This window comes from Grampus griseus (assembly GCF_964374135.1).
Source record: "Grampus griseus genome assembly, chromosome: 7".
NCBI classification, from domain to species: Eukaryota; Metazoa; Chordata; class Mammalia; order Artiodactyla; family Delphinidae; genus Grampus; species Grampus griseus.
In genome coordinates this window covers 101,979,062-102,003,519 of record NC_139001.1, presented here as the reverse complement: position 1 = coordinate 102,003,519, position 24,458 = coordinate 101,979,062, and the positions used below count along the sequence as shown (strand labels likewise).

Sequence of the window (24,458 nt, the reverse complement as noted above, 5' to 3'; positions counted from 1 at the left end):
TCTCCTGTGCTAACACCCACCAACTGGATCCCAACTGAATGGAGCACTGTTGGGGGATCTCGAGGCTTTGGCTGGCTGGGGGAGGAATGGGGGCCAAGGTGGCTGTGCTGTCCTGCACTGTGCTTTCCCACGTCAGGCATTTCAAACAAAGGCACAGCTGTTTCTTGCTGGAAAGCCTGAGTCTTAGGTGTCTCTTCTGGCCACCCTGCCTTGTGGATGGCTAAACACACTAACGCCATTTCCTGCGTCTGGCAATTTTACTTTACAGGATGAGATCATTAAAAGGTTTAGCAAGAGACTATCTGTGTTTGTACTCTAGACTGGATGTTCCCACACCTAGCTGTGCTGAGAACCGTCCAGATTCCTCTGCCCTGCTAAAGGCCTATATGGGCAATCTCCTGGGCATGGGCAAAAAAATCTTAAAAAAAAAAACAAAAACAAAAATTCAGGGTTTCTTGTGTGGCATTTGGGAACTCACTTCCCAGAACAGAAGCCTGTCTTCCATAGGTAGAGAAGGTTCCGACGGCTCTTTATCAACTGAAGTCCACCTGAACCCAAGGATGCAGAATTTCCAGGCTTAGAAATAGCTGGGACATTTCTCTATATATCTGCATGTCACATGACTTCGAAAACAATATCACAATTGCTTAGGACACCTATCTTCTCTAGACCTACCAGGCTCCTAAGAGGAGCTCAGCACATGCATCTGTGTCCTCTGCAATTCCTGGCACCTAGCAGGCTCTCGATTCATGAACATTTAGCGTTACCCAAAGTCATTGTTCCCTCCACCAAACACCCAATACAAATCAGCCTTGAAAACTGCATGAATCAATTTGACAGTTGCCTTAGGAAGGTACTGCAGGATTGGAGCACTTCCCCAAACTTGGATCTGATCAGAATTCCAGGGGACCTGGACTGTCAGAAATCCTTGGCCTGTTCTCCAAAAGGCCCAAGATAGCTCAGGCTTTTCAGTGAGTCCTTGTACCTGATTCCGTTGGGCAGCAGGCCTTTTGTGTAGGATTTAGGTATTAATAAAGACAGCTAACAGGTACTTCGTACTGTCCTAGCACCTTACATGTTAGTGCATTCAATTCTTACCACCTTACAAAGTAGGTTTTATTACTTTGTTTTACTCATTTAACAGGCCCAGAAAACAGGCAGAGCTGGAATTTGAACCCAGGCATTCTGGTTCCAGAGCACTCATTTGTAACCACCATGATTTTTTTTTTCTTAATATATTTTTGGCTGCATTGGGTCTTCGTTGCTGCACGCTGACTTTCTCTAGTTGCGGCAGGCGGGGTCTACTCTTCTTTGCGGTGCACGGGCTTCTCATTGCGGTGGCCTCTCTTGTTGTGGAGCACAGGCTTAGTTGCTCCGCAGCATGTGGGATCTTCCCAGACCAGGGCTCGAACCCATGTCCCCTGCATTGGCAGGCCGATTCTTAACCTCTGCGCCACCAGGGAAGTCCCACCACTACGTATTTTTGAATAAACAAGATCCTTTTTTGGATATCCCAAATTCAGCTTTAACCTGGGCAGCTAAACCAAAATAAACTTAGAAATAGCAATGACACACCTGCAGCCCAGAGGACCCAAAGGTCTCTACTTGCTAGCAGTGACCTGCTTGGCTTCCAGTCCACGCTGCCTGGCCTTCCTGACTGAAGCCACTTAATCCCATTTGTCAAGTTAGTGGCTGCACACATGCCACCAGCAGCTGCTGTGTTCTTAGCACAGGAACCTAAGGAGGCCTTCTCTTTGTGCAAACGAGCCTTGCAGATGGTGCTGCACTGACCTCGTTATCTGACTCTAGTGACCGCTCCGTCACATTTGAATCCTGGCCAGGTCGGTCAAGTCTGGTTGTCTGGATGTCCCTAGGCTGGACCAGCCTGCCAGCAGAATTTCACACAGGACTCCCAGCAAGTCCTGAAGTAAGTCGTTATCACAGTAAGAACAATCTTTCCACCTTCCGTTTATATACTCTTCTCACAAATGACAAAACAGGCACTAGACACATTGAGACAAGGAGAGCCAGTGTGGGGCACGCAGGTATTCAGAACTCAAATCCAGGCAGACCAGGCAAGGTTAACGCATAGTAATAAATGAGACACAAAGTTGATGTAATTATTTAATGACAGGAAAATAATGTTATGAAACAAGATGGTTACAAATAGTGGGTAAGGATGACTTACTTCACCTTTGATTAAAAAAAAAGTATGTATACAAAACACTGGAGGGTTATGTATCAAAATATTGGCAGTATTTACTTCTGTTCAGGGATTAAATATTCTTCTCTTTGCTTTTGTGTACTTTCTGAAACATGATTATTTCTGAAACAAAAAAGAATAGTTACTGGAAAGAGAAACAGTTATTAAATGCCAGAAGTCCAGCAATCAAGGTCTGAAACCCAGGACATGTCTAGCTAGGGGGACAGTGGTCAGGCCCAGGTGTGGAACAGTAAGTATATCATTCTTTCCTTTTCCTACTGCAGTGCTGTTTACCACTGTTTCTGCTACATTTGATACTTATATTTAATAGGAATCTATGAATAAGAACTGGTACAACAGCAAAATGATGCTAGCAACTTTGGTTTTAAATAGCTACAAAATGTAATAACCATTCTGTAGTTACAAGACACACTAAAAATAAAACATAAAACACACCAGAAATCAAAAGTTCCTACAACAAATAACCCCATCTGACTAAACCACTGACTTCGTTGCTCATTCTGATGTATGTTCGTTTTCAATTTCACCATAAATCTATTTTTCTTTCATGGATCTGAAAGAGGCAATTTTTCTCAAAAAGATGTTCTGCCTTCTAAGTACTTAGGAAGAGTTGGAAGGGCTCACCAAACTCCAAACCACTTCAAACAAACAAGTTTGACTGAGGAGTGTCACCATTCTCTGTGCCTTAAAGAAAAAAAAGTCTGCTAAGTTACCAAATGGAGAACAGCAGAGTATTATTACACCTGTAAATGAGGCTCAAAACTCTCAGATCCCATCCCCGCCCTACCCTCCATGTCAGGACCGCTGGGCACTTTACTCAAGTAACAATGACAACCCGTACTTCTTCCTCTTAAAAAAGTGAAATGGAGAAAGGATCATTGTTTTAAAATCCCACATATAAAAAAAACAATGTCACCTTTAACCGGAGGTGCTTCTTAGGTATTTCCCAAAGCCCTCTGCCCTTTTACGTGGCAGCATTTTCAGTAGGGGGTCAGAAAACTACTGAAGTAAGGTCCAAGAAACAACTAAAGGTCCAAGAAACAACCAAAACTAAAAAAATAAACTGAGATAACTGCAGCTGTCCAGTGTCACCTGCCCTGTCTGGCAGGCTGACACAGCACCCTAAGCCATACAAGTCTTCAGACACCAGGAAGGAAAGGTACCAAAAGAATTACACTAGAACAGTAACCAGGTTTGGGAAAAAAAGGTTTAAACTTAAAAACATTCTATCATCACAAAGACTAAGAAGAGCCCTTGCTCTGTCCTTGGCCAATCAAGAAATACTGAACTGTTTTATATCCCCAAAGAGACCCACTGGAAATATCAGTGCCAGCGCCCCAAGTCAATTCACACCCTTGTTAGATGAGTCCCAAATCCTACAGCAACAATTCCTTTGTTAGAGCAAGAAAAAAAAATCCATTTCAGGACAAAGGCGTGTCTTCAGTGAGAGAACTGCCTGCCGTCAGATGGTTTCTTGCTTATGTGCTTGAAGATCTTGGACTTCTCGACTTTTCTGGCTTTCTGGTAGCCGAAGCCACCGCCGCCACCCCTTTTTTTAAGTTTGCCGTCATTGCTGTTCACGTCTAAAGGGGGACGTTAAGGAAATCAAGCAACACAAAGACAAGGACTCCAGTCTATCGTCTGCAGAAGAACCAGCCAGCTGTACCCCAGGGGCCCCACCACCCCTCCCCAGGCCACAAACACATGCGAACATTCCAGACAACCAGGAGTGGCCATGTGACTGGACTAAAACTAGCAGGGCAGATGTTTAGCCCAGTGCAATACTTGTATTTTTCCACGCAGCGAAGCCGAAGAGGTAAATCGCTAAGTGTATAGGAACACATTAAGAAATACTCCCAGTGTCAAAACAAAATGACTTTCACCTCTGTTGGGAGCTGATTCAGAGGTGCCTGACCGAGTGGAGTTGCTCTTCCTGTCACAAGGGGACTCAACATGTGTTCACAACAGCAGACATTCACTCGATGCTCACGATGCGGACGGCCACCCAAACTGTGGTCCTCCAAGTCCCCTTGGGAGTTTCTACCACAGTGTTAACGAGCAGGCCTCACTCTAGCTGGCTGTTTCTTCTGTTGAAAATGTGTAATAAAACACATATTACATATCGTGACAGAAGCAACTGGACGTGTTCCCTTTGCCTTTTATCTCGAGTAGCACTTATTTTCTTTCACTGGTCTTGCAATTTCCTTGCATGAAATGCTTCAATGACTGAGAGGATAAGAGCCCTCTGAGAGGTTCCATCTTGTCTTCAGCTTCTTCAAGGTATCCCGTTCCTCTGTGTACCCTGTATAGTGAAGCCACACAACCGCCAAGCCCTGCCCCTCTGAGCTTCTCCCCAGAACATACAACTCCCCCTGCTCCGTCTGCCACTCAAATTCTGATGTCTTTTTGAAAGCCATGAACTGTCTCGCTTCTGTAGTCTCCACCCTGACAGTTAACCCCTGCCCACCCCATGTGAGCACTGACAAGAGGTCAGTGACCAGCTTGAAGGCCTGGGCCCTGCAGGCCTCGGCCAGAGCAGACACACCAACCCAAGTGCTAAGCCCCAAGGCCCCCGGTCAAGCTTCTGTCCCTTAATGCCTGGACGAATTCATAACCACAAAGAAAAGGATACTCAAGTCAACAAAAGGAGGCACCTTGAAACCAAATGACAGAGCAACCTGAGGCAAGTTTAAGTTATTAACATTAAAGATCTGTTTCAGCGAATGGGAATCATACGCTCGAATGTATGACTTATACGCTTCCTGGGCTGACTTATGAAGGAAGTAGTTCTTTTCAATCAGTTTTTCAAGCTGAAACAGAAAGAAATGTTGCTTTTAATGAAATAAAAAAGCACGTCATATAAAACATTTGTTCCAATACACTTGCTCCAAGCTCTGTAATACCTGCAAAATCAGGCTGCGGTTAAGAATAATGACAAAATTATTGTAAGATACGGACTGAAACAACGTAAAGAGCTCTGGAATGTGGTCACCAGCACAACAAGACACCGAAACAATCACTCAGTCCAAACTTCTCACTTTATGAAAAGGGAGACTCAAGTACAATGACTGTCAATGAGACACTACAAAGGTGATTCTGGGAAGACCCTTCCTCCCCCTCTGCCCTGCATACCTGAGACTGAATGTCAGAAATTTTGGACCAGGAAAACTCAAATTCACTTAATGGAACCTAGAAAACAAAAGCACGCAGATGAGTAAAGCAGGATGGCTCTGCTGCAGCTCGTCAGGCACTGAAAGGGGACAGGCCTGTGGGATCCCATGGGCCAGACATCTGCTTGTCCCCCAATGCCAATGGGAAAGGCTTACCTTCCCTCTGTTCACTGCACAGGAATCATGCTATGGAACCCTCTTGAAAGAAAAGGCGAGAAACTGGCAGGGGCAATAAATCACTGAAGCCCTTTTCTCTAAACAAAGATCTCTGTGGATGCAACGTGATGAAGCCGCTTGAAGCTTCCAGCTGAAGGAACCACTAGCCCTTCTCTCCAACACCACACTGCCCTGTGGCTAGGTCACAATGGTCACAAACTCCTACAGGAAGGATATTTCTTAGCAGTTCTAACTTTATTAGATGACTGGGAAAGTGCAAGACCGGTGCTAGATGCTGGGGAAAAGAACAGCTGCCCAAATCATGGGCCCTGCCATCAGGGAGCCTGCAGCCTTGGGTGGAGACAGGTAAGTGACGAGACAACTTGTCGAGCACCCGTGCTGGGGGACATGAAGGAGGGCAGGGCCTCCCAGAGGACACAGCAGCTAGCGGAAGCAGAGGCTATCTGAGAGCCAGGAAACAGGCATCTGGAGAAAAAGTGCAAGGGCTGATGGCAATCCCTAGGAACTGCTCCACGATGGGGGCAGTGGGGGAAGGACAATCCACCAGGCGACACGGTGCCAGTGAAGAGGCCCGACAAGCATTCTCACGACCTGGCAAGAGAGAGGCCAAAGCCCGATTAGGGCGGACTGGAGACCAAAATCAGAGAAGTTGAAATATAACCCACTTTTCAAAACGGCAGACTGAGGAAAGGCGACAGGCAGTAGCCATGCTGGACCTAGTGATAGGAGAGCGGGTTTAGGGTTGAAGTTATTTCTTTGGTCAGTCACTTAAGATGGTAAAGAGCTAACTGCCAGGGAAGGACTGAGTCAATGAATAAGGGCCTGAGGGAGGAAGAGGTAGGAAGGAATGGGTTCCCTTGGCCTCGGGCGAGGTGCAGACACCAGGGTGAAGACACGTGGAGAAAGGCTGCAGCAGGGGAGCAGAGATGACCGGTGTGGGGGAGCTCACTCACAAGGAGTGGAAGAGGTTTCAAACACGGCTGGGGGGATGAGTGGAGACTGGGGACTGCATGCACCCTGCGCGACACGGAGCTCAAGAACGGGGCCTCGAGGAGAGTTTTCTGCTCACATCTCCTGGGGGCGACCCACATAAATCTCATCTGCTAAACTGCTGTAACAACTGTCCGAACAGCATGGCGACGACGCAGGACTCCTCGGACACACCTAGAAATGGTGCTTAAGGCCACGTGCCCCAGTAACGAATTCCTCTCGAGAGGACTCTGTCCCCAGCTTAAGGTTGTCCAAGTGAAGGTCTTTACCTTGGATTGCTTCAAGTAGCGAAGGAAACCCAACTCTTCAGGGCGCAAAATGAGCAAGGCATGCCCTCTGCCGTTCAGGCCTCTGGCTGTTCTACCCACACGATGAATGTATTCCTTTGGTGGAGAGAGAAAACCTGAGGTAATACACTGGTTTCCATGGCAACCCGTGGCGATCTGCACATCCAGAACTCGCACGGTAGTGGACGGCAGTGTGCCAGCAGTGAGACAGTGCCCACCTCCGCCTAGTGGCGTCACACAGCCCGTGACCATGCTCCCCAAAGCTAGTCCCCCATTCCTTCTGCAGGGAGCATCCCCACAGAGGTAACAGAGCCATGCCCGGGGCCAAGGAAAGCTAGACAGAACATTCACATTAATTCTATGATCTAATCAAATGACTATTAAGTGTGCTTCAACTTCAAAAGGGCTTCGGGAAACGTATTTAAATGCTGGCTGATAATTTATATAATCTATTGTTTGTTGAAATACCCAATAAAACTTATTTTACTACATATGCTAAAGAATGGTATCTCTGTAAGCAAATTTTATTTCCTTCTGACATCTACTGCTCTTAACAGATCCTAACTTAAGTCCCACGGACACCTCTCAAATCTCCTTGCACACACCCTCTTTGGGTCCTGCAAAAGCCCTAAACACTATCAGCATCAGAGAAATACTGCAGTCACTGCACATTAAAGGGATATTCTGTGGAATGTGGAATTTCTCAGGGAACCTTGGGGTCATCCGGAGGGTCATACTGAACAATCCAGTCCACTTCAGGAATATCCAGCCCTCTAGCTGCCACGTCTGTACACAACAAGATCCCCGAATCTGCATTGCAGAACTGGAAGAATGTGGTCGTACGCTTATTTTGTTTCTGCCTTCCCTAGAATCAAAACAAAACATCCATTGGAACAGAAAAGTTGAAGTTGTTTGTGGGAGGTCTCGATGTAGAATCCCCGAACTGTGGAACTATTACCCTGCTTTATTTCAAGTTCATAACCTGTCCTATTTCCTCAAGGGATGGCGTCCTCTCCTCCTTTCTGGTCCCCGCCCCTCCACCCCCAGCAAAGCTCCCTCCACACAGGATCAGCCACCCACTATTGCCCAAACTACTTAGAACTATGTCTGGAGGAGAGAGCAATACCTCAATCCCCACGATCTATATAACTCGATAAGTGTACACTGTTTTTAATAAATTCATCATAATCACTTACATGAATGGCCAAGACAGGCAAATCGATGTAGTTCAGCAACTCATAGTGGTATTTCACGGACTTACAGGATGAAAAGAAGACCATTAGTTTCTTCTTCCGGTTCTTCTTAAGGAATGTAAAGAGTAGGAGGAATCTCTTTTCGGAAGGACAGACAACATATCCCTAGGAGAGGTTCAAGTGAACAGACACAAAATAATCAAAAGGACGTTTCCAGCTTCATGAACTAATATAATTTGATGGAGAGCACAGATTAATACAGCATATACACTGTTATGCCTCACCTACAGCAAAATTACTGCCTTCATTATAATGCATTCCTAAAATAAGACTAATTTTAACTATTGACTCCTTTTATTGGCCACAATCACTGGATACTAAATACTTTCCATATTTCTGAGACTACTGGTTATTAAGTTCTTGTAATCATAATATACCAATACCTCTATTAACTAGAACCCTCAAAGTGTATCAATGATTCATTTTTAGAAGGTCCTTAACAGCAAGATCTCAAATAACCACACTGTCCTAAACATGATAACAAAGCTGGGTGAATATATTTTTAAAAACTAAACCACCAATGAAAGGTTTTTAAGCTAAAGTGTTACAGGAAACATATCATTCATCAAAAGACTCAACCTTACAGCTCTATTTTTAATCAACCTAGTCTGGATCTCTGTCACCTCATTTCCACAGCAAGGCGCCTGAATCCAGCCTCTCTGCCTTGTAACTAACTCACCTCCCATCTTAGCACAAGAGATGATTAAACAGCGAAATGTTTTTTACTCATCTAAAATTGGCAGTGATATATTTAGTTCATTAACCCATTTGCTTCCTAGACGATCCTCCAAACACTTGCAAGGAAACACCAACGATCCTTAAAATTGAAGGTATTGACAAGAAGTACCTGCTCAAGACCATCCACGGTTGCATGAGCCTTATCGTCATCAACACCAACATACAAGGGCTCCTTTTTCAGAGAAATCCTTGCCAGGTCTTCAACTTTCCGGGTTTGTGTGGCAGAAAAGAGCATGGTCTGTCTGCGGGCTGAAACACACCCACATAAACATAACCCAGATCCTTCAGGGAACCTTTAGAACTGCTTCACAACTAAAAACGCTCTCAATGGAACTATCAGAAATGAGAGACATGGTATCACTATAAATAGTAAGAAAGGAACACCATGGACAACTTTATGTCTAGACATTTGACAACTAAGATGAAATGGATAGCTTCCTTGAAAAAGAAACTGCTAAAGCTTGCTCAAGAAGAAACAGAAAACCTGAATAGCCTTGTATCTATTAAGGAAATTATAGTTAAAATCTTCATGTAAAGAAGACTCCAGCCCCAATGGCCTCTGCTGTTGAAGTCTATCAAACACTTAAGAAATATTATCAATATTTCATAAACTCTCCAGGACACTGAAGAGAGCTTACTTCCCAACTCATACTTTTTACAAAGTTTTAGCAAAGGGAATCCAGAAATATATATAAAGGATAATGCACCATGACCAAGTGGGGTTTATTCTCAGAACGCAGGGTTGGTTAACAGTTGAAAATTAACCAATATAATTTACCATATTAACAGACTAAAGAAAAAACACCTGATCATTTCAACAGACACAGAAAAAACATCTGTCAGAATTTAACATTTATTTCTGATTTAAGAAAAACCTCAGCAAACTAGGAACAAAAGGGATCACCCTCAGTCTGACATAGGGCATACAGATCTAGAGCATCTACAGCTAACATCATACTTAATGGTGAAAGACTGAATGCTTTCCCACCTAAGATCAGGAGTAAGACAAAGATGTCTTCTCTTGCCAGTTCTATTCAGGATTATACTGGAGGTTCTGGCCAGCTCAATCAGGCAAGAAAACAATTAAGTGGAAAACTTTATCTCACCAAGATATGAAAAAACCTGTACACTGAACTCTGAAACACTGCTGAGAGAAATTAGGGAGCTAATAAACGAAGATCTACCTCATTCACGTGTTGAATGACTCAACATTGTCTTCCACCAATGATCAATATTCAGTACAATCCCAAGATACCCAGAGATTAACCAACTGATTCTAACATGCATACAGAAATGCCAAGGACAAGACCAGCCAAAACAATTTTGAAAATGAACAAAGTTGGACGGTTAACACTACCTAATTTCAAGATTTAACAGGAGGAACTGGAAATTCCATACACTGCTGATGGGGATGTAAATTGGTACAAGTTAAACATACACCAGCCACTCCATTCCTAGGTAATCACCCAACAGAAAAGGAGATATATGCCCACAAAAAGAGCTGTAGATGGATGTTCATAGCAACTTTATTTGTAGTAGACTGAAACCGTTAACAACACAGTCGTCCATCAACAGTTAAATGGATAAACAGGTTGTGGCATATTTATACACTAGAACGCCACTGAGGAATAAGGCAAAGAACTACTGATATGTGTAACGGCACAGACGAATCACAGAAGGATTTGCTGAGCACAAGAAACCAGACAAAAAGAGTTACACTGCATATGAATTCATATGAATCCCTGGAAAATGCAAACTGATCTACAGTGACAGGAAGCAGATCAATAGTCACCTGTGAGAGAGGTGCATGGCAGCTGTTGGAAGCAGGTGACGGTGAGAGGGAGGGATTACAAAGGCACAAAGAAAGTTTTGAGGGTTATGGAAATGTTCACTGTATTGACTGTCGTGATGGTTTCGAGGTGCAAACAGGCCAAAAATGTATCAAATCATACATTTAAAATATGTACAGATTATTATGTTAATTATACCTCAATGAAGTATTAAAAAAACAATTGTATAATGTACTGAACTATGGTGTTTTTATAGATATAAGCAGTTTACAATGTTTCAAGTACTATAACCAAGGTATGTACCACTCAAACATAACACAGAAAGCAGCAAGTCAATGGCTACCCAGGAGATGTGAGATGGGGTGGCGGGGACGGACGGGAACAAGACGTACGTTAGGACTGTTCAACTTGCATGGCAGCCTCTCAAATGGCAAAACCACTGCATTAAGTCACTAGTGAGAGTGATGCTTATGTTGCAAACTACATCTGAGGGTGACAGGCACAACCACTTCACTTGCTAAGTTAAAATTCTGACATTAGTAGTTTTCATACAGGAAAAACTCTCATCTACTTCCAACAGCTACTCGGCAAACCACATGCAGATGCTACCTACTTACTTGGCAGAAGTTTAATAATTTGCTTTAATTCTTCTTCAAACCCAACATCCAAGATACGATCAGCTTCATCAATAACCAGACACTGTAGGTTTTTATACATAAACCCTGGTGTATTCTGACAAGACAAAGGACAAAGAAAAACTGTTAGCTGTCAAGTTTATGTTTCACGCAGACCAAAGATGGGGACCACAAAATAGTGTTCTCTTACCTGCATATGGTCCAGGAGACGGCCTGGTGTGGCCACAATGACGTTGATCCCATTGGCAAGCTTCTGTGCTTCAGCAGCTCTGTTACTGCCACCCATTATTAACCCATACGTGTGAACATGGTGTGTCATCAGTTCCTTAAGGACACCAAAAGTCTGCATGGCCAGTTCCCTAGTAGGTGAGAGAATAAGGACTCCTGTTCCTAAAAAGCAAAACAGGATATACAGTGAAAGTCAAACTGTATCACCAGGAGTCCACCAATAGCTACAATAGACTTCCAACGGGATACTGGCAGAATCAATGGGACCACAGACTTACCATTCCTGGGCATGAACCTTAACTTAACAATGAGTTCGACTGCAGGAATGAGAAATGCCAGGGTTTTGCCACTGCCTGTTTTTGCAGCTGCCAGAAGATCCCTAAAAAATAAAAAGGAAAAGGAGAGAGACATTTAGTCTACTCATTCAACAAGTACCATGTACTATCACACATGTTTTAGGCACTGAGGCTGGATCATAACAAGAAAAAAGTCCCCACCTTCTCTATCACTGAAATCAATCATGTGGGTTATAAATACTTAACTCAAAAATAAGAATTGTGCTAAAAACAGAAGTGAACAATTTTCTCCAAACATCAGTAAAGAAGCTAAAGCCTTTAACGAAGGTTGGGTATGTTACCCAACACGGTGCAAGATCAACAGAACATACTGGTATTTTCTTTCCAAACTACTAGCACTAAAAATAGCACTAATGCCCAAACCTCAATGTTAATCATACCTGCCTTCCAGAAGTGGTCTGATACTTTTATGCTGAATTTCAGTCATGTTTGTAAAGCCCATTTCTTTTATTGCCTTCAGAGTGTTCTCATTGACAAGATTAGTCAGAGAATCGAACGAAGTATCCTCAAAAGCTCCTAAAGAGAAGACAGTTTATCATTAGCAAATTTATCTTTTCTTAACACTTAATATTGCTAGCTTCCTAAATTAGTTTTACTGATTGAAAACATTACTGGGTTGGTGTCAAGCTTAGAAGAGCTTCTTCCAATAAGAAGAGAATAAACCCCAACCATTCCTATAAAAAAACCTTATACCTTTGAAGTTTCTCCACTGCTAATGGCCGTGTGATGTAAAGTCCAGAGCCTATACTGTAACAAAATAACAGACGGAGAGGTGGTACAGTCAAGGGACTTGTATGAAATGAAAATGCCAAGGTGGCGGGAAGGGGAGAGGGGAGACACGGGGGTGGTTTGCAGGGGGAGAGTTCAGAGAGAAACGAAATGTTTAAGAAATGTGAAATAAAAAGTGAAAGCATTCAGTGTAATAAAAACTGAATACGAAATCAATCAAAATAGTAACTCATTCCAGAAAGACAACTGAGAAGAGTCAGATGTAGCCACAGATGGTTAGACTGTACCCATATATCAGGTGTGCTGTGGTTCTCCAGCAGGGGGAGGCATCAGGATCACCCGGGAGCTCCCCGCCCCACACGTGCCCTGGCTATAACCCAAGTTTTGGCAACCTTGACACCACTGACATTTTGGGATGGATAATTTTTTGTTGTGAGAGGCTGTCCTATGCATTATAGGATGTCCTGCAGCATCACTGACCTCTACCTACTGGATGCCTGTAGCCTGCCCCCAGTTCTGACAACCAAACATATTGGTGGCCAACCCTCATGGTTTGCCTGGGACAGAGGTTTAAGGGATGCAGGACTTTGAATGGGAAAACTGGGATGAGCCGGTCACCCTACCTGGGAGGTAAAATTACCCTGTTTGAGAACCACTGCCAAAACCTTTGCAATTTTGATTATGGAGATTGGGTGCTGGGCCTCAATTATTTTAATAAACAAAAAACCCAAACCAAACAACCCAAGCAACTGCTAGACATTTCTGGTTGGGATCAACTGATTCTAGCCTAAACGCTTGACTTTACAGGTACAGAAATAGAGGCTACAGGAGGTGACTCTGGCACAAGCCCCTCAATAAGGTTAATTTCACCCTTCTCTTTTAGTAATGGAGCCAGTATTGAACCTCTGGGCTCCAGACTTCTGGGCCAATGATTTTCCTACAACATGGAGTGAGCTTTAGAAAGTGACAAACCAAAGGAACAGAGGACCCCAAGAACTATTCGTGTGCATGTCAAAATATTTAGTGTTAGAAATAAAGAAAAGGGAAAAATAGAGAAAGAAACAACAAGAACTAAGGCACACAATGTGGATGATAAAAAGCAATAGTTAGATATAAAACCATTTCTTGTCAATACTTATTTTTTCCAGGTAAATTAAATGCCACAACTGAACCTTTAAATACTATAATCCAAGGAGGCATGCCATTTTAGAGAAGATCTATCTGGAAAACGTTGATAGCTACCTGTCAGTCCCAGGGGCAGGCTGGGTACCATGCTGTCATCGTCCTCATTGTCTGGCTTCTCCACACTGTTCTCTGTTTCTTCAGGAGCCTGGGCACCATCTTCAGAGTCTCCTTTGTCTTCAGTTTTTGCTTTTTTGGAATCTTTGGATTAAAGGACAAACCGCCCCCCCCAAATTTTTTTCTTAAAATAAGAATACCAGATGAGACCATAAAATAAAAGACGTGTGATGCAAAAAGGCATATTTTCAAAAGCTTAACATATTTTCAGTTTTAATTTGCTAAGAATCTCTTTTTCCTGATTAAAAAATCTGGCTATATTAAAAAACCCAGTGGGACACACAGATTTGCCAACACACTTTATTTTTTAGGCTTCTTAATACATATTCTTTTACTGAAGTATAGTTGATTTACAATATTGTGTTGGTTTCAGGTATATAGCAAAGTGATTCAGTTCTACATACATATATGTATATATTGACATTCTTTTTAAAAAATTCTTTTTCATCATATTGAATACAGTTCCCTGTGCTATACAGTAAATCCTTGTTCTTTGTTTTATATATGGTAGCATGCATCTGTTAACCCCATATTCCCAATTTATCCACCCCGCATCACCTTTGGTAACCATAAGCTTGTTTTCTGTCTGTGAGTCTGTTTCTGTTTTGTAAGTTCATTTGTACTATTTTTCAGATTCCACATATATGTGATATCATATAATATTTCTTTCTCTGTCTGACTTACTACTTATGTATTATACCATCTTAAGTGAGCAAGAAATTTTTTATAAGCTGAACTAAACAATTTAAGTATGTTAATCACACCCAGTTCTATAAACTTTACTGAGAAAAAAAACAAGGGCAAGTCATTAACGTTTTTTAAAATAACTTGTAACAAGCACCGGTTTTTCCTCCTATGCCATTAAATACAAATTTTCTATAAAAGCTAATTTTGTTTTAAAGGGGAACAGAAACACAAAAGGCTCTTCATGTTACTAGAGGCAGACAGCAAAGCAAGAGCAACAATCTACTTAGCTGGGCGATAGAAACTGGCCTGTTCCTTGAATGTAAGTGGTGAGGGGAGGAGAGGGAAGGCCTCCTGGCTTTTCATTTCTACATCCACAACTTTCGTAACATAGTCCCTTAAACTACCTTTGCAGTCTTACCTCCCATCATGATCTTAAATGTTCCACTCGGGGCCAAATGGGTTAACTACCATGCTGGGCTTTTACAAGTTTATGGCAGTAAGTGATGCTAGTTAGAACAGAATTGACCTAAACCAGAACTCAGACTCTTTGTAGCCCAGGACTGGCCTCTTCCTTGGACCTTACTACCACCCTTCTGGGAAATGGTCAACACTGCAGGACCCACACGTTCAAAGGCCATGGATATTATCAGCTGGTCTTCAAGGCTTATTACTTCTGTTTTCCTTAAAACAGTTCTTAACGGTTACCAATAGGATTTAAACTCCCAGCCCTGTGATTCAATGCTTGAGAGAAGAAATAATATCACTTCCTTAGGCATACTCAGAACAAGAATCCTAAGGGCACTAATCATTTTAGAATAGGATTACACTCACTTTAAATCAAAACTGTAATATCTAATCCTCATGCTTTTCTCTATCTTATTTCACTTTTTGTTTAAACGATTTCTCATAACTTACGAATGTATTATAGCCTGTAGGTAGTAAAAAGACAGCCATGCATGTTTGGAAAATTCAAAGTGTCTTTCTAAATGAAACCTTTATTTCAGACAAAAGATGAATAGGATATGCTAACACAAGTGCCTGCAAACTTCTATAAAGGGCCAGACTGTAAATATTTTAGGCTTTGCAGGCCATATGGTCTCTATCACCACAAAGGCCAAGTAAAAAAATGGGCATCTCAGTGTTCCAATTAAGCTTTATTGCAAAAATAGGCAGAAGGCTGAATAGTCTGCTGACTGCTGACACCTGTTCTATCTTGTCTTGAAATCTCTGCTTGCTCACATTTCAATTAAAATGCCTATTCTTTCACCTAAGCTTATTCAATCCAAGAATCTTGCGAAAGAAAATAGCCCTGCCTCCCCAGTCCTGGCCATTCTACTCACTTGGAAATTAACGTTCCATTTATTCAGAAGTTTCCTAACTGCTATTTTATACACTTTGCATATCCAAATTATCACTAAGTTGCCTTTCAAAGGCAGGAATTTATTGTAGGAAAAAGGAATGGCGCAAAAAAGACGTAAATGAAAAGAATCGCAAATGCAAAGTCCTTGACACATAAAGACCCAAGACAGATTCTACTACCAGCCCAGATTTCTTTAGTGTCAGTAATTCCACAGTTCTCTTTGGAAACAGGTAAACCTAAAATATTTCCCATAAGATTTTATGGAAAAACCCGAATGAACTTTCTGGCCAGCCCAATACTATGTCATAGTACGTTCTGTTTATCATAAAAAGCTCAGATAGTTAACTGCCCAAGAAGAGCAGTATTTTGAGAAACGTTAAACTGCAGTCCCCTCCGGCCCCCTCAATGTTTGCTTTAGCTACCAGGCTAGTTTCTCCTATGCCAGTAAGTACAGAGGAGTCTTGCATGTCATGTGGACATAAGAAGAAGAGAGGAAAAGCAGAATGATAACTTGAAAACCTGAATAGCTTAAGTTCAACGACAATACATACCAGGACCAGCATCATCCACTATTTTTCTCTTTTTCTTCTTCTTCTTCTTCTTTTTTGATTCTGAATTGGGAGACTGTATTGCTGCTTCCCCATTGGTCAGCGTGGTAGATTTCTTGGAGGATTTTTTAACTTTTACATTTTCCACTGTTTCTTTAGGTAAGTCTCCATTTTTCTTGGAGGATTTTTTAACTTTTACATTTTCCACTGTTTCTTTAGGTAAGTCTCCATTTTGGGCTTCTGACCAGCCTGCATTCATAGACTGTTTTAGGAATTTTTTAACTTTTCCACCTACTACTGCTTCTTCAGAGATGTCTCCATTTTGGGCTTCTGACAAGCCCACATTCACAGACTGTTTTAGGGACTTTTTAATTTTTCCACCTCCCACTGTTCTTTCTGACACATCTCCATTTTGAGTTTCTGACAAGTTCACAGCTGAGGCCCCTGTTTAAAAACAGAACACACATATTGACAAAGAAGGAAAGGTTTACTTAGAAACACTGGTATCCCAAATGAGAAATGTCATGGCTTCCAGGACTGAAATGATTTAGTTTTTACTTTCCTGTCATGTATATTAAGACAACTTCCAATTTTACAGTGTTCTACTGCAGGACAAATAAATTAAAAAAAAAAAAAAGGGAAAGCCACACTGATTTTTTAACTTAAAAAACCACATCTCTGTCCATAAGGAGTTAAAAGTCTGGACCAGGAAAACTTCAGTGAGGTTAAATAAACAGATGGGGCCAATGTTACTTACAAAATATACATTCTAATATTAGGTATCTGACCAATATACTTTCCTAGACATCAGTGAGTTGAAAATTCTGTTGATGTAACCACTTATTTGTCTTGATATTTATCATATATAAACGCCTAAGACTGTCTTTACAAAAGTTCCTGTTTATATACAGAAAAAGCACCATCATCTGTTACCTTTAACTAAGAAGTAGTTAGCAACGCTTTGTTACTCTATAGGAAATGGAAATATAAGGGAACTTCAAAAACATTATTCCTAAAACCCACACACCTCTTCTCTCCTCCAGGATTTCTTTCAATCAACTGATCTCTGCAGAAAACCAGCTAGTGTAAGGCATTATGCCTCCAACACTGCCCTAGGGGGCTTCTGTATTACACAGGACCAAAAAAGGTTAACATAACTTCAGGATGTCTGACCCACTGTCAGGAAGTTAGGACTGCAAATGAGGTACGTAAAGAAAAGTGACATTCAGGTAAAATGCCTTTCATGGAAGTCTTTAAGGATGCAAATACGTAGAAGCTCTTAAGAAATTTATAACCTAAAGTTAGTGGTGACAGGAAGACAGGGCACGAGATTACGCACATGCGTATGATATATGCAAAAAGTCACTTTGGGAGCTGAAAATGATGAAGTTCTTCAAGAGTCGAAACAGAGGGCAGGTGGGTAGGGGAAGGCAAGGGTATCAGGAATGTTCTGCGAAGTGCGACACCCAGCTTGTTCTGAAGCGACAGAGACACGAGACAAATGATGTGAAAGGAAGATGCGGGGAGGTGAGAAAGTTCCACGTGACTGATTGGAAACGGGGGTTGGGGATGACCCTAGAGGTGGTGAGGAAGTCAGAAAGGGAGGGTGGAAGTGGGGCAGGCTGGAAACGAACTCTTAGAAGCCTCCTGCCCGAACTCTGTAAGGACAAACTGCTGCTCAGAAACGGCAGATCTGGGGCCACGCGGAGAGTCGGCATCTGCGCGGGGCCCGACGGGAGGCCGCCCCGGCCTGCCTTTCCACGCTCCGCAAGCACGCGCACTCTGTGGGGACGCTGCCAGCGCTACATCGGGGCCGCAGGGCCTCCCCACCAGCGCCGCTCGGCCCCGCGGCCGCCGCAGAGCGCCACGGACCACGTGCTGGCTCCCTCCGCAACCCAGGCCGCCGCGAAGCTCAGCGCATCTCACCCTGGAGCTTTAGGTTTCGCTGTCGCAATTTGAGGTTCCGCTTCTCGATCTTCTTGCGTAAAAGTTTCATCGGTAAATGAGACATGTTGCCGGTGAAGTGCCTTCTCGGCGGCGCTACACCCGGCTTCTCTGCTCTCCCCGGTGACGTTACCTCCTTTCCGGCCACCCGAGCTCAGTTCAGCCAGCCGGAAATACGTCACAGGAGCGCTCGCGGTCGGCGGAGCGGAAGTGGGTCCGGAGCGGAAATGCTTCCGGGCGCGTGCGCCGTCTTACCCTTGGAGAACGGATTCTCTGCAGCGCCCTCTAGGGGAACGTAGGACTGGCCCTGCGCTGTGTTCCTTCGCATTGTGCCCGAGCCAGCAGAGCACTGGGGACATGTGGTAGTTTGAGCTTCTCCCGGGGAAGTGGGAAAAATCAAGACCGAGCAGAGGGCCTTAGGGAGTCTCCATTCTTATGTTCCTACCCTCTTTGGATCCTGGACGATTTAAGTTGAGTAGTACCTAAATTACGTAGATGTGTGTTTTCAAACTTGTTTGACCGCTCTCCTTAGTGAGAAATACACTTTCCATGTCACTTGCTACCCAGTAATCCACACATAAATATAACATTTCTCAAAGCAATACCCTAACTTTTGTTTCACTTTGACGTTTTCTTCGATACCATTCATCCCATCCTAAATTCTGAGTCCGTTAAATATTCTAATTAGAATGCATTTAAATTGATTTTACTACTCTATTAAAGGATTGGCTGCAGTTTGAAAAACGAAGGTTTATAATCCCCAAAGCTCATACCCGCAGACCCTTCAGAAGTCAGGACAGAAATTACAATCTGGCTGGCCGGTAGACATTTTTGTGTGTGTGGAAGAGGGTACATTAAAAAAAAAATGTTGCCAACATTAAAAATTTGGGATAGTTCTTGTAGAAATTCACATTTTTCTTTAAAAATTGGTCCTAATGGGTTCAAATTCCCCTTGGCAATAATCAATTTGAGCTGAACGATATTGGAAGGGTTAATGAAAGCTAGAATAATTTGTTCACTTGGAGTGGCAGAGCATGAGCTCATAGGGATTAGACATAATCATAGGGAAAAAGAGAGAGGGCGAAAACTTGGGAGGGAGTTTAAACAGAATGTAAATAAACTGACTGAGAAATCACATTGAGTTGGACTATAAATTGAGACAAACCATGATGTGCTTAAGTTGTTACTAATTCGGTGGGTTAACAGATGAGTCAGAAATTTAAACTGGCACACACGCACAGACACACACACCCACAGACACACACACAGACACTCACCCCCACAGACACACACACAGACAGACACACACACACAGGCACACAGACACACAGATATACATACATACATACACACATATCTCAGTTTAAATATATATTTAAATTGATATATATCAGTTTATATATTTGCCTATATACACTGTATTTTTTATATTTAAATTTTTTTGTATATTGTGAAGTTTAGACATCTTAAAAAACTCTTTCTGGCTGGAGAGAGATTGCTCCTAGCCAATTTTTAGAGATAGCAAAAGACTCAGCCAGGAGCATGCCTTTAATATGCAAACTAAGTAATGCAGAGCCATACCTCCTCCATCTGGCCCGTGTACCCCAAGAGGCAATATTCCTCTGCCTTAATCATCCCAGGGCCAGGTACCAAGCAACTATGGACCACTCCTATAGTATAGAGCCCACCTAAATTATTTAAACCAGTCAACTGCAAACTGTTTGTTTTGCCTTGCCTTGCTTTTCCTGAGGAACCTCCAATAAAGTCTGTGGCCTAGGCTCCTCCTCTGGTCCTGCCCCTTCTGCCTGTATGGGAGGCTGGTGCTTTCCCATGTGGTCCTGCATGGTGTGGCATGCCTCCTCTTTCTAGTACCTGTGAGTATAATAAACTATGTTTTCTTGAGCTTCTCCTCTGTCTCCTCTTGTGGTCATACCTGACTATCAACATGAAAGAGCACAGAATATACATACATATCTAATTCTCTCTATATACACATAAACATATATTCACATGATTACACACCTGAATATTGGGTCTGTGACTTTGAAATTCACATCCATCACTCTTAGGTGCAACAACTAATATCTTCCATATTTTCTTAAGGTACATGGAAGTGCTTAATTTTAGGGATTGGCAACCTTTCAGTAGCCATATATAAGGCTATTGATGCCATTTTTTCTAGACTTTTAGGAAAGGGATGAGAGATGATAACCTTGCATCAACTCTCAAAATTGGGGGTAGGAGTTTTAACAGAGTGAATTTCCAAGACCAGGTCTGGTAAACAAATGATTATCACTGGATTGGACATCAGAAAATATCTGTGAGGTTTGGAGAGGTGGCAATTAAAAACATGTGCCTCTGAAAATCTTTTTGTCTCTCACTGAGACAAAATATCTTAATATTTTGAGCCTATCTTAGTATCTATTTAGTATATGTTTGCAAAAGTCTTTAGAACTTTTTGCCTTGGCTCCCCATCCCAGATGTCCCTCTCCCCAGAATATATTCATTTCTCAATTATCAACTCATTTAGCAATTATTTTCCGAGCATATCTGTACTATGAGTATGTGATTGGTGTGTGCTAAGTTTTGAGAATAGAACTGTGGGTAAGATCGATGTGGCTCGCCTTTGTGGAGCTTACAGAACTTACATGGAAAACAATCATGGTAAACTGTGCAGTGAGAAGGGAAGCACATGACAGGACCAACACTCTAGTCTGGGAGTGGAGTCCTTCATTCAGTACCCACTGTGCATGTGCACTGGGCTAGAGGCAGGCAGAACAGGGAGCGGAGATGATGTCTTTTACCTGCCTACTAGAAATATTTAAATTTAGTATGGACCATATTCCTTAACCATACCATTCTTTCAATTACGTTTGAGATCCTTAAGGCTTAGACAAGTGTTTGTATAATAAAAAGCAGATTTGTCCGTACAAAATTTCCTCTCATTCAAAAAAAAAAAAAAAAAGCCGCATTTCACTGGGAAAAGAAATCAGTCTATTTCACAAATCCCTTAGAATTTGTCAGAAATAACTGACTCACTCTCTAATCACTGCATTTAGATGCTTGAAACGTTTTCCTAGGGACTTTCAAATGCTATTTTCTACAAGATTAACCACCCTTTCGTGTGTAGGAAAGTGCTGCATTACTGTAAGTAAGTGGGGTGTTGCACCCTTCATATGGCTTGACTCTGGTTCTCAGTATTGTCTTAAGCAGATGGCAGGTGCTTGAGAAATGTCTTCTTCAATGAACTGACAGATATGAAAATGAGAGAGAATTTTAGGGAGCATTGCCACAATTCTCCAAGTCATGATTATTGCAGTGGTTCTAGGGACTAGAGTGCATAACCTTTCTCTAAGTGTATTCATTTGTTATTTAAAAAAATCTACTCTGTTCCAGGTACTGTTTCGGGCCCTGGGAATCAGCAGTGAACAAGACAAGCAAGGTCTTTGTTTCCAGGGAGCTTAGTGCCTAGAGAGGGGAGACAGATATCAATCAGTTAAACAAGTGAGCGAACAAGGTAACTTTACATGGAGTTAAATGCTGGAGAGACATTAAAACAAGATGATGTCATATAATAGAGACATGGATAGGAGGCCAGGGCAGCATGCTACTCAAGGTGGGAGGTATTTTTGTGGCGCCAAAGTCAGCCATGCAAAGATCTGAGGCCAGAGAAAAGGCTGGCAAGACAAGCCTTAGTATTTCATTAAATAAGAGTACAGGACCACAAGAGCAGCTATGCAGGGGAGAGTCCAGGGCTTGGGCCAGGCTTGGGGAGGGAGGCTTGAAAATGTATAGGAATTGGTTTGGGAAAGTGAGAACTTCAAAAAGACACCTTCCTTTGACTACCTGCCTCCTGAGTCCTCCAGACTGACCACTGATGACAGAATCATAGACTGACCTTTGCTCATCCAGTACCTTGTGGAAATAAGAGTTCAGAATTGGGATTTACTTTAATACACTTTTTATTTGGCATGACTTTATTTATTTTTAAATTTTATTTATTTATTTATTTATGGCTGCGTTGGGTCTTCGTTGCTGCGTGGGGGCTACTCTTCGTTGCGGTGCACAGGCTTCTCATTGCAGTGGCTTCTCTTGTTGTGGAGCATGGACTCTAGGTGCACGGGCTTCAGTAGTTGTGGCTCGCGGGTTCTAGGTGCGTGGGCTTCAGTAGTTGTGGCATGCAGGATCAGCAGTTGTGGCTTGCAGGCTCTAGAGCGCAGGCTCAGTAGTTGTGGTGCATGGGCTTAGTTGCTCCACGGCATGTGGGATCTTCCCAGACCAGGGCTCGAACCCATGTCCCCTACATTGGCAGGCAGATTCTTAACCAGTGCACCACCAGGGAAGTCCTGGCATGACTTTAGATTTACAAAAATGTTGCAATGATAGTACCTACCACTCAGCTTCCCCTTATGTTAACAGCTCATGTAGCTGTAAGACATTTGTCAAAATTAAGACATTAACACTGACAAATTACTATTAACTAAATTACAGATTTATTCAGATTTCACCAGTCTTTCCACTAATGTCTGTTTTCTGTCCCAGGATTTTTGCCATTTTATAAATAATCCATGTGAACAAATGAAGGTAGTGGCTACCAGTCAGAACCTGGTCAGTTCTACATCTTATTTCCTAGCGTGTCATTTTTACTGGTTCTTTATTTTACAACCGAAGATCTCTCCTCCTCTCATGCTTACTTACCCTATCTTTCCCAGGGTAGTGTTGTCATAGTAATTTTAACAAGCACCAGGTCAACTTATTTCCCTAAAAAATTTTGAAAATGGGCCACTTTCAGAGAATGAGTTTAGGGAAGCAACCGCTACCCCCCAACCCTCTACGTAGCTGCTTTACTACAGTGAAAACTATGAGAAGTCTGACTCTTCACCAACTGATTTCATGCAACTTATCAAACTACTTTCCTATATTATTGTCTGGGTCTTTACTTCACTGTTAATTTTCCTTTCTTGAAGACAGGAGTTCTGTTTCATTCATCTTTAGACACCACCTACATTTAGAACTTTCCATTCATTCACTGATTCTTTCAAACTAGTATCTATGAATCCATGATGATGTGACAGGTAATTGGCTATATGCTGGCAATATAAAGTTAAATTAGCCAAAGCTCCCTCTGTCAACATGCTCACACGTTTGGAGGAAGTCAAAGATGTCTCCCTTCCCATTTAGACTCCCCATGCCAGCACAGTGCCTGGAGTTATGTAGGCCCTCAATAAATGTTTGACACCCTGTTTTGAGAAGACTTCTCTGACAGCAGTGGAGAGAATAGAGGTGAGATGATCAATCAAGTGGTGTTGCAATGGTTCAGTAGGGACATTATGAAGATCATGGGGCTGGAACAGAGTGAGTTTCAATATATTTTCTGAGAAAGAATTAATGTAACTGGGTGACCAGTTGGATGAGGAAGTTAAGAGAGAGGGAGGAGTAGAGGATGCTTCTGAAGTTTCCAGCTTGAGATGTGCTGTATAGAATACAGGAAGAGAAGAAAGCTTGGAGGGCAGTGGTGGAGAAGAGGAAGGGGAAAGGGAAAATGAGCTTAGTGGGAACATTTAGTTTGAGAAGAAGTACATATAATAGATGGCCCACAAATATCTCTTGAGTGAGTGAAGGTAGGGATGGATTGCTGCTTGAATGTCAACAGAAAGATGGGGAAGATGGACTAAATGGGGCGAATGTTTTTTCTGTATAAAATTCTGAGTCTGTGATGCCAATTGCCCAGTAATTTTGGCAGCCAGAGCAGGTAAAGGAGGAACAAGAACATGTGGCACAGGGCCTGGGTCCTAAGCATGGATAGAATTTGGTTGTGGAATGGCATAACAGAGGTGTAAGGTGAGGTTTAACCTCCTGTCGGCAAAGGAGTAGAGTCATTAGAAGTTTTTGAGGGCAGTTGGGTAAGTAATAGGGAAGATAAGGAAAGGTGGAAACAGGTCATAATGTCCTTAAGTAAGAGCCTGAAGTTTAGGCATAATGTATGACAGTATAGCCTCTTGAGAAGGGCAATGGGGATGACCAAAGTTATGCTGTTGGAGGA

At 42.5% G+C, this 24,458-nt stretch overlaps 1 protein-coding gene across 1 annotated transcript; it reads right to left on the bottom strand.

Annotated features, from left to right (window-relative positions):
- Nucleotides 1-2,135: 2,135 nt before the first annotated feature.
- Nucleotides 2,136-18,563, bottom strand: DDX18 (DEAD-box helicase 18). The gene is made up of 14 exons (XM_082658962.1): nt 18,398-18,563; nt 16,475-16,915; nt 13,820-13,960; nt 12,229-12,364; nt 11,771-11,871; nt 11,455-11,654; nt 11,247-11,361; nt 8,949-9,088; nt 8,045-8,206; nt 7,561-7,713; nt 6,831-6,944; nt 5,357-5,413; nt 4,857-5,034; nt 2,136-3,807 (listed from the first exon to the last, which is right to left on the bottom strand). The coding sequence occupies exons 1-14, from the start codon at nt 18,480-18,482 to the stop codon at nt 3,665-3,667; spliced, it is 2,166 nt and encodes a 721-aa protein (XP_082515088.1). The 5' UTR covers nt 18,483-18,563; the 3' UTR covers nt 2,136-3,664.
- Between the last annotated feature and the right edge of the window lie 5,895 nt (nt 18,564-24,458).

Excerpts from the sequence above, each read along its gene's own strand:
- DDX18 (XM_082658962.1), bottom strand. The coding sequence starts at position 18,482 with ATGTCTCATTTACCGATGAAACTTTTACGCAAGAAGATCGAGAAGCGG. Across the intron at positions 9,089-11,246 it reads AATTATTAAACTTCTGCCAA|CCCGCAGACAGACCATGCTC; the intron begins GTAAGTAGGTAG and ends GGTGTGTTTCAG. Across the intron at positions 5,035-5,356 it reads TTTCTGACATTCAGTCTCAG|CTTGAAAAACTGATTGAAAA; the intron begins GTATGCAGGGCA and ends TTTCTGTTTCAG.